This window comes from Buteo buteo, chromosome 4 (genome assembly GCF_964188355.1).
Source record: "Buteo buteo chromosome 4, bButBut1.hap1.1, whole genome shotgun sequence".
Lineage (NCBI taxonomy): Eukaryota > Metazoa > Chordata > Aves > Accipitriformes > Accipitridae > Buteo > Buteo buteo.
The window spans coordinates 44,242,848-44,253,559 of NC_134174.1; the positions used below are offsets into that span (position 1 = coordinate 44,242,848).

The window sequence follows — 10,712 nt, forward strand, 5'->3', positions numbered from 1 at the left end:
ACTGCTTTGGTAGAGGAACCATCACTCTCTGCATGTCGGGTGCTAGGCTAACAAAGGAAGAGCCTCAGCATTTCATGCGATTTGCCCTGTAGCTCTATCACTGACAGCTTTACAGCCCCCTGCCAGGAGTCACACATCCTGCAGACCAGAAGCACAGGCACTACTGTACTTGAAAAGGCCCACTAATGCTATGATTTTATATGATGGGTCTCCAACCTGTGGCTCACCAGACCTTCCTATATAAACTAACTCAGTGGCTTACAAGTTTCACTTGACAACCATTATACTCAACTTCTTTGTTCTCTTTTCAACAGAGGGAGGTATACAATATGTGGCAGGTGTATTGTATTAACACAGTGATGAAAATAGTGACTGCAATAGAAAAGATTAAACGTATAACATCCAGTTAGGCTCAGATAATTTTACTTGGTGAAAAAAACATTAGCTTCAAGAAATACATTTCTCTAGATTATTGGTGATAGGCAAGACATCATCATCCACTTGGTGTTTAACCTTCTGGTAACCATGTTGGTAGGACCCGCTGGTGCACTTACCCTTTCACAGCTATTGTTTTAAGCATCTCAAAATAAATGGGAGACAGTTGTTACTGGGAGAGAGTTGCCACTCTTCTTGCAATGGACAGGTTTCTATTTTTCCTTTATCAGGCCTTTAATTGCTTGTGATGAACAGCCAAATCTTGCTGACCGCCCCACCCAGTGGGATGGAGGAGAGAATTGGGGGAAAAAAAAGTAAAACTTCTGGGTTGAGATAAGGGAAGTTTAATAAAATAGAAAGGAAGAAACTAATAATGGTGATAATAATAATAATAAAATGACAATACTAATAAAAGGGTTGGAATATACAAAACAAGTGATGCACAATGCAATTGCTCACCACTCGCCAACTGATGCCCTGTTAGTTCCTGAGCAGTGATCCCCCCAATGGCCAACTGCCCCCAGTTTATATACTGGGCATGACATCATGTGGTATGGAATATCCCTTTGGCCAGTTTGGGTCAGCTATCCTGGCTGTGTCCCCTCCCAACTTCTTGTGCCCCTCCAGCCTTCTTGCTGGCTGGGCATGAGAAGCTGAAAAATCCTCGATTTAGTATAAAACACTACTTGGCAACAACTGCAAACATCAGTGTGTTATCAACATTCTTCTCATACTAAATCCAAAACATAACACTGTACTAGCTACTAGAAAGACAATTAACTCCATCCCAGCCTAAACCAGGACGCTGCCACTGCTCTGTTGAGGACACCGCTGAGGACAGTCACGGCCATGTCTTGGTGGGCGTCCTGCGGGCAGGGGGCTGCCACCACATGCGGCTGACACCTCCAGCACCGAGGCTGCTGTGCGGCAGGCAGAGCAGTGTGGCTCTGGGGATGAGCCCTGGGGAGCGGACCGGAACCAGTAAGGACCCAGTAATGCCCGGTTTGGTACATGCATCTGCTTCAACTGGCTGTGCCTGTCAGGGCAACGCACGGGCGAGCGGCCAGCCCTGGGGAGGGGGCTCAAGGGACGCCGCAGCGCAGGGGCGGTGAGGCTTGGTGGCGGGAGCTGCTGCCCAGCACCTGCCCCAGCCCATCTCCCGGCCTCCCCCGTGACTGCCCAGGGGCTGGCAGCACCCCAGCACCCAGCGCCGTGCCTCCGGCCGGTGGGAGCAGGGTCTCTCCCTGGCTCTCGGCATGTCTGGGGCAGAGGCGCTGGGCCCCCGGGGACCCGAAGGTGCTGGGGCATGCATGGGGGACGTCCCCTCCCTTAAAGAAATTGAACAGCTCCTGAACACCGGGCGACCCTCTTGCAACCATGTTGATGAAGTATGGCCTAATCTCTTCTTAGGAGACCTGTAAGTACAGCTTTACGGACACACCTCTGCCGTATGTTCTGTCTGTTAGTATGCCTCATAGATGCGGCTTTAGACAGCTCATAGTTTTGCTAATTGCTGCCATTTACGCTGCAGACAGCACGGTTTCCAAGATAAAATTATGACGCAGCTGATACTTGCTTCTCGGTTAGCCCTTAGAAGCAATGCACGGGTTGATGCTCCAGCAAATGGCTTGGGAGATGCAATCGCAGTGTTTCTCCTGCTCTATGAATCTCTCTGCACCCATCTTAATTTGTTTCTCTTTGTTTTTTCCTTAGAGTGACAGCTCATAACAGATTTGTTTTGTGGAAGATGGGCGTGACCCATGTTTTAAATGCTGCCCACGGCACAGCATACAGCCACGGAGGCCAGGACTTCTACGGAGCAACCATTGATTATTATGGTGTACCAGCCCATGACCTCCCAAGCTTTGACATAAGCCAGTTCTTTTTCTCTGCGGCACAATTTATCCACAACGCCTTGAACACACCAGGAGGTACGAAATTATCATTGGTTGCATTTTTATGTGAGTTGGCAGTCTCTCGTAACAGGTAAGCTCTGTGAGCTCAGTGGTGGACAGGTCACTACATGGTCTCCTGCCAGCTGCTGGTCACCTGTACGGTGGGTGGCAGGAGGAGAGAGTGCTGGGTACATGGATGTAGCTCTAACTAGGTCCCAAAAAGTTGACATGAGAAAAGGGATGAACAGTGCAGGAGAGAGACCGGGGCAGAGAGAAGAGGAGGCAGAGTAGAGAGAAAAACATCTGGAAGGAAAGGGTGGTTCAAAAAGGGAGAAGCAAAAACATGCATTTAAAATGGACACCCTCTTTTGAGACCCTCTTATGGCAACTGTATTTGTAAGAACAAATGAATAAAGAGACAAGTGTCCTGATTTCTACAGCCACCAACCGCATGAAGAGGCTCATATATTGCAATGAGCTTCCTGTCTGAACAGGGCCTGCAGAGCTGTGCCCCTGAGGAGAAGACTTACCTTTACCAAAGGAGATTTATAGCATGTTACACAAGAGACTGAGCTTCTTGGCACTGGTGCAATAGAATATTAATTAATCTGTATTACATAAAAGACCATTTCTTAGCATGAGTAAACTGGCATTAATGGAGCTGTGTCAGTCTGTATCACAAGATCTGCCTTCAAAAGACAATTACAGTTGCAGCAAATTGCCTTATTATGCAATGGTACTAGGCCAGTCATTTTTCTTGCTGGCAAATGTGTTAGTGCCATCCTTTCAGGCCAGATTTTAGCCTTCTTCTTCACCCGAGTAAGCCCCTCTGAAATCAGTGTTTTCCTCTTTCAGATTTTCCTCTTGCTCACAACAGAGCAACTTCATTGCTTCAACAGCGTTTCTTTCATTTACTGATATTTATGAGGTCAGGTTGGGATCTTATGGCACTTCTCATACAAGTGAGTGTAACAATTGCAAATTAGACTTAAATTGTTAGTACTTCATGTGATCTATCAGAAAGGTAAGAAATACATCTTGTTTGCTCTGACCAAGCTGGAGAAGGCAGAAGGGGTTTGCCTTCCCTTTAAATTAAACTTCATCCACTGTACTGCTTCTCTTCTATTGTTATAATATTTTTCTTTTTTTTTTAACCAGCTAAAATTTTGGTACATTGTGCAGTTGGAGTAAGCAGGTCAGCTTCTCTAGTCCTAGCATATCTTATGATAAATCACCACCTCCCATTGGTTGAAGCCATCAAAACAGTGAAGGAACATCGATGGATTTCACCCAATCGTGGCTTTCTGAAACACCTGCGAAATTTGGATGTTCAGCTACGGCAAAAGAAGGACTGCTGAAAGGGCAGACCCATTTGCAATCACTTTTCTGAGTTTCAGCCTTCATATCCATTGTGCATACACAGCTTCCTATGATCAATGCATGTTGAGAAAATGAAGAAAATTATGCATCAAAGAAAAAAGTCAACAGAACTGTAAGTGGATTAATTCTGATAGCTCAGTTCCTCCAAGAACAGCACAGCCAACGTCAGCACCGTAAGCACTGTGTGCTGCACAGCTGCTGTGCCTAGCGTGGTGCTACCGGATCACTCCACTTGAGTGGTTAAGATGGAACGAGTTTGTTCCTGGTTTGTGCTAATGCCAGAGGCAAGTTCAATAATTGCATCTAACTGTATGGTATGTTTGAGTCCCCTTTACTTGGGAGTGTAACATAACTAGCTTCTTTGGTTTGGTTGCAGTTCTCACCTGCATGTTCTCATAAGAAAAGCTTTTTGTGTTCCAGGCCTGGTGATGTGGCAAGGGCAATTTCTTAAGAGCCCAGGCACTGCTACAGAAGCATTCCTCTTTCACTGGTCTGCTAAATATTACAGTGCTACAGAAAGCTGTGACAGCCTGAAGACTCACACCAGCAGAATAAACTTCTGTGCAGCTCTCAGTGCAGTCTCTGGGTCAGCAAACCCACAAAACTTTTCTTGTGTAAATATGTTTTCAACAAGGTAATGTATATTATGTAGTATATTGAGGACATTAAAAAAATATTTCAGATCTTCAAAGCATTTTGTAAGCTTGAATTCATCAGTTCACTCTCCCTCCAAATTATCCCAAATCAGTTCTGTGTAAGTGGCTTTGAATCATCCCTGGTTTAACATCGGGTAGGAACTTAGCTTACATCGATGGCTAGGCTTAATTGATACAAATTAGTTTTAAGCTGTTTTGAGGATGTCACTTTTCCTATCACCAGTTAATCAGTACTTAAACCAATGTGATTTTTAATACAGGAACAGTGTTTGAAATTAATGTTACCACTCTGCCTGAAAATTAGCTTGTTACCTTGTGGTGAACCATGAAGTGATAATCAAATCTATTTTTGCCCTTTGCTACTGGTTTAATTTATTGATTAGCTGACCTTCTAAAACTTCCCTGCCAGATTAAGTTAATACGTTTCTGCTTGCTTGTTTGCATTTGAAGCATCAGTTCTGATAATTTTCCTCTCTGCTGGAAGAGACTTGCAAGGTTATTAGGAGACTTAAATAGTGGTGACTTGTGAGTTGAACCTCTTCCTTCCCAGACCTCCTATACTCCTTAATTCTTGGAGAGGTTATGACATGAATGCTGATTCTGCCTTGCACTTCTGGGAATGTAGAAATCCCTCCCTATTTCAGTGTAACAAATGCTTTGCAAAATAAGCATCTTTAAAATCCTTTCAGAGGTCTATTTGACTGTCTGTTTGGATTTTCCTAAATCTTGCCAAAGAGCTCCACTGATGAAAGAGAAGACATTGTAGTGTAAAAAGATCAAATAGAAAATCACATATAAAACCCAATAGTGCTAGGTCAATCTTTATAGCTCACAAAGCAGCAGAGTAGTGGAGGAGGAGCTAGGTTTGCTTTGAAGTTCTCCATTAGAGTTAATAGGGATTTATATGAGTTAATATTTCATTATAATTTATATTTCATTCACATTACAGTAGATTTTAGTCTGGAAACCTTTTGAAGACATGGCATTGAAAAATCTGAAATTCATGTGAGTGAAATAATGCATCTTAATGGCTTTAGGCTGGGCAAAATTAGACACATGTGAGGAAGATTAATGGAGCCTCCCATCAGGATAATGCTTTGCTTGTCCCTGAACATCTGTCCCACAAAGCCACAGCTGTGAAAGCTTCTCCTGTTGTAAATTAGTACCTGCTCTCAGAGATACTGCTCGTCCTGGGAGAGTATTGTTTCACCAGGGGTAGAGAAGAGAAGAGTACAGAGCGAAGCTGAGTTAGTACGGTATCCATGCCACCAACGACACGGTAGTGATCTTGTACAGCAGGACTTATTTACCCCAGTGGAGGGAACGAATTAGTCAGAAATTCTTTTCAAGGGCACTGGCAAATTGCAGAAGTGTTTTTAATCGGTAGAGTTAGTGTTGCCTGTATTTCCTGCCTGTCTGTATTGCTCCCTTCCTTATATACAGTTTAACTTTGGCTCCAGGTCTGCTCAGGGAAAAAGATTCTTTTGCATAAGCAAAAGCAGTAGAATTAGTCCTGTAACTTCTTAAAACAGAAAACACTGTCTGCTGTGATGCTCTAGGAGGAAAACAGACCTTCTCACCTGTCACTTAACACTGCTATAGTTCAGGTCATGATGTACTTCAATGTTTTCCCTTATGAGTGGGAAAACTTGTATTTCAAGTATTGGTTTGGCAAGTTGGACTAAGGAACCAAAGCAAAAGAAAAATACCACCTCACCCATGGCACTTTGTTCAGAAAATGCACATCTGTCAACAGGGTCTACGCAAGCTGGGAGACTAAAGGCACTGAATGTTAACTCCTGAGGGAGGATCCCATTTTAAAAGATACTGAAGTACCTAAAGGTAAGCCATGTACCTGCTGAGCTGGCCAGAACACCTTGGCTCATGCAGAGGTGCCTGCGTACCCTCCCAGGAGACCACAGGAACTGTCTGTCCTGGACACCCAGCCTGACCAGGAGCCGATTACCTTCCGCCTCCTCTGAAACAAACAGGTGCAAAGGCCTTCCTGCTCCAGGCTTGCCCTATCATGGGGTCTTTCCTCAATCTGTTCTTAATTCCTTTATGCCTTTTCAACATTTTTTTAGTGTTCAGCTGAAGAACACATCTGACAAAGCCCCACAGCAGAGTGCATATGGTTCAGGAATGAGCTCCTCCCATGGGAAAGGATTATGCCAGAAAGAAGAGTTAGACCTCCCCTGAAGAGGATCTGAAAACCAATTTTTTTTCTTCTTTTGAGAGCAATTGTCATCTAGATCCAATTCCTGACCCACCTTACCCAGTGGGTCATGAGGTTTAGTGCCAGCTCAGTGAAGGCTGCGAGTGTGTGTCTGTGAGCAGAGCACCGTGAAAGGGACTGTCCCAGCCACAGCTGTGGCAGACTTAAATCTGCTTGAAGTAATCACAAAACCACAGTATCACCTTAAGGGAGCCATGTAAGATTCCAGTGGAAAGGTCCCTCAATTTTGTTTTCCAGTACAAGAACTGAGGGCATCAGATGAAGTCAGTAGAAGCCAGGTCTAAAACAAGAGGAGGGGGGTTAGGTGAGCTGTGCAACACCTTGCCACAGGACGCTGCAGAGGGTAAAAGCCTCTAAACATTCAAGGGGTAACGGGAAAAGTTTATGGGACAGATATCCATTCAGGGTTACCAAATACTTAGAAACTCCATCCAGATCTGGAAGCTCATGAGCTGCAGCCAGCTGGAAGCTGGGAGAGTGTTAGAAAGCAGTGTCATTCACGCTTTTGTGTTCTGATTTTCTGTAGCCATCCACTTATAGCCACAGTCAGGCGCAGGATAGTGGTCTCATTGGCCTTTTGGTAAGGCCCAGGACAGCTGCTCTCAGGGTCTTTATTTTGAACTCACCCCTAAATGAGCTGTCCCCTCTTTCCTGGTAGCTTATTATTAGAACTGGGTCACATGAGGCATTTGGGACTGCGTCAGTTGCGTTGACCGACATTTCTTTCACAGGGAAAGCTCTATGCTGGCAGGCACGGCAGTATAGCTTATGTGGGGAGGGGAGTAGTGTTTTCTTTGCATAAGATTCGCTTAACGCAGAATTTTCATTTTTGTGGCTGTTCTCCGTTCTATCAGGGATGTAGCGCTGAGCTAATCCAGGGAGACATCAAGGCGTGTGCCGTATTTAGAGACAGCCACCTGCTTGGAACATCAAGCAGCAGCAAAGAGCACGCTTCAGCAAAAAACCTCCCCTGTGGATTCTGCAACAGCGGCTTCCCGCCGGCTCTCCCTTGCCTAAATCTGCCTGTGGCCACCAAAGGGGTCAGCGCCTGAAGACAGTCAGTCAGGCCCTGTCAGCCCTGGAATGCTCTGAGCCTGGCACTCCCTCTGCCCAGGAACTGCCAGATATTTTGGACAGCTGCAAGGTGGAATTCAATCACGTGGGTGAAGAGTGGCCTAATCTCTACATAGGCGATATGTAAGTGTTATTTGAGGCTGAGCTGTTCTGAAGGGCTGGGGAATACAGTACTTGTTAACATATGCTGTCCAACTGCTTTATTTAGTTAGCGTTGTTAAATTTCATTGCCTTAAAATAGACTTAAGATTAGCACAGAAGACAGCAAAAGGACTCTCCATTAAAGAAAGAACCTACAGAACAGAATAAAATTAATTAAAAAGATAAGACTCTCTTTATTGCTTTGCATTATTTCATAATTATTCAACAAATAGATTTTCTAAATGCTGCAAACATCTACCATATAAAGCACAAGACAGACTCATGATCCTGAGTAGCCTTAAAATTGAACTATGATTGTTTTTTACCTTTTTCAGTTTCTTTTTAACTGGAAGGAAAATTTTCACATTAAAAAAAGTATTCTAATATTTGCTGTTTGTATGACAACCTGATTCGCAGCTGAAATTTCTGACAAAAAAATATGGATATTCTGAATGACAGCAGACTTCACTGTTTATTTCTCCAAGTTGTGTGGATGGTTGTTTCACTCTGGAGCACGGAGAAAGCACACAGTCATCTGCACTCAACATGCCTAGTGCCTGATGTTATGCTAAAACAAGTTCTTTCCACCACCAGCAGGTTGCAAACTTGTTGAAATATCTGGAAAGTACAATTACAATAATTCCTAAATGAGAGAAGCAGGAGGAACTAACAAACCTTTGGCTAATTACCCATTGATTACTGCTAAAAGCAGGCATTCTATTAGCTATGAAAAAACAAAGCCTAAATATAAGTTAGATGACTTTGGGGAAATAAAACCAGGTTTTGCAAATGCAGATTACGAATTGCAGCCTGCTTCCTAATCTCACTGTGTTTCCAATCAGGAGCATGACACCCTGCAGATAAGCCCTACGCACAGCGGGTGGCTGCCCACTGGTAGCCAGTGGTGGCCACACAGAAACATGGTTGTGCGCATCTGGCACTGGGTGGGGAAAGGGAGAAGCCAGCACAACATGCAGTACTTCACTAAACTTCTGCCTTGGTGATGGGAGTGGGAAACTAACCTTTGCCCCTCCAGTTAAACCTTGTAACTATACTTGGAAATTAACTTTTTTACTTTATTGGAACCATTTGGGGAAATAAGGATTTGCAGAATTGAACCCAACAGGTAGTAAAAGCAAAGATTTATGACGCTATAAAAATCACTGAAATTGTATTGTCTAAACACCATCATTCTTAATGCATTGTCTTAACACAATTCTTCTAAGTGCTGTTTTAAGACCTGCTTTTAATGCCTCTGGGTATATATGCTCCAAATTATTCTTGAATGTTTATTTTGAATCACATTCTGTCTCTTGGGGGGAAAAAAAAAGAAGAATGATGGGGAAAAAAAAAGTATAGATAACAACAGTGTGTACATGTAGTAAGGAAAAGATGAACTTTGAGAACATTTGGCTAATGGGAATAAAAATGTAAACAGGTTTGTTTGCTAATGCAACAGCTGATCACTAATATTGAGCTTAAATACAAAGAGTTACAGACTGCAATCAGTGAAACTGGAAGTTTATCAAGTGCAGATAGAATTTTCTTTATTCTGCCAGCGTCAATAAGACAAGTATGAACAATATCTGAGAATAAGGTTTCATGGGATCTTCCTGAGGTGGAAATGGGGAATAGAGAGAGTATTTGCATTTAGGGCCCAACCCAATACTCAGTGAAGTCAATAAACAGAGGATGTTTCTGTTACTGAGCAAACCCATGCCAGCATCAGGACTTATGCCAGAACTAAAATAACCTGAAGCAGTACCATAAATTGTCACTGTTTGTTTCTGTGGAACCAGTTATGTGCAGTTTCTGAGGAGCTACTTGGAAATTAAAGATCAGTCTAGAGTTAATGCTGTATTTTATAAGAAATGTTTCTCCTTATGACTTTATCAGAAATATGATGGTCAGCCTCTTTAAACAAGTTAAATATCTCTCATAAAATAAAGTAGGGATGGCTGACTTTACATGATGTCTTTCATCCTGGAGGACTTTGAAGGGGTCAACAAACTGATTATTGAATATTTGTCTGGCTATCAGCCATTGCTGATACGCAAGGCCAAGGCCAAGACCCTTTGGGTTGAAAGGTAAAATATTTTTTAAAGTGCTACATAATAAGCAGCTGAGGGCACAAGATATAAAATATTCTGCAGAAATCAAATTTCATGCTGATCTTAAGCAGGCAGGTTTATCTACTGGAGTTTAGCCAGATAGCAAGGCTAATACCACTCCAGCAAAGAAACATTGTACAATTACAGGTGGAGGCAAAATGGTTACAGGCTACGCTAAAACCTGAGTGTGCTCTTTCAACATGCATATTTCAAGTCCCATTATAGGAGGACCTGAGCTACCTCATGAAGTTATTTTTTGTAAGGTGTTTGGGCCAGTAATTCCCAATGCCTTTGTAGTCAACTGGAGCCTGTAACACTTATTAAATTTACAGGAAGTTATAGGCAGGAAATTGCAGAAGTCAAGTAACTTGGAATTCTGCATTTCCACATATATTTTGCATATATTCAGAAATCACTACCTTTTACCTTTCTTTTACTACCTTACTCTTTCTTTCAGAACTTGTCTCAAAGCGTGGTGGGCACTGGACTCTACAAGCAATAATACATTACAAGGCAACAAAGTACCTTGAGTTGCTTTTTGTAGTGAGCTTTTGTACACGGTTCTCCACAGCTCCGTAGCCCATAACAAGGAAGATCTGAAGAGGCTTGGTGTCACCCATGCACTGAATGCAGCACATTTTGCATGGGGAAGCAAAGGACACCAAACTTTCCACGGCCAAGAAATGCATTATTATGGGATACCTGCAGAGGACTTGATGGACTTTCACCTCAGTGCACATTTCTGTACCGCCTCTGAGTGCGTTCACAAGGCCAAATGGTGAGT

The 10,712-nt window shown here is 43.2% G+C and overlaps 1 protein-coding gene across 2 annotated transcripts in view; it reads left to right on the plus strand.

Annotated features, from left to right (window-relative positions):
- The first annotated feature begins 1,598 nt into the window (after positions 1 to 1,598).
- Positions 1,599 to 10,712, plus strand: part of DUSP13A (dual specificity phosphatase 13A) — a 30,015-nt gene continuing 20,901 nt past the window's right edge. For both annotated transcript variants that reach the window (XM_075025711.1, XM_075025712.1), the window contains exons 1-5: positions 1,599 to 1,852; positions 2,149 to 2,366; positions 3,489 to 5,371; positions 6,123 to 7,799; positions 10,386 to 10,706. In XM_075025711.1, the coding sequence (XP_074881812.1) occupies positions 1,692 to 1,852; positions 2,149 to 2,366; positions 3,489 to 3,688 (579 nt within the window). In that variant the 5' untranslated portion in view covers positions 1,599 to 1,691 and the 3' untranslated portion in view covers positions 3,689 to 5,371; positions 6,123 to 7,799; positions 10,386 to 10,706. The remainder of the gene's footprint in view (positions 1,853 to 2,148; positions 2,367 to 3,488; positions 5,372 to 6,122; positions 7,800 to 10,385; positions 10,707 to 10,712) is intronic.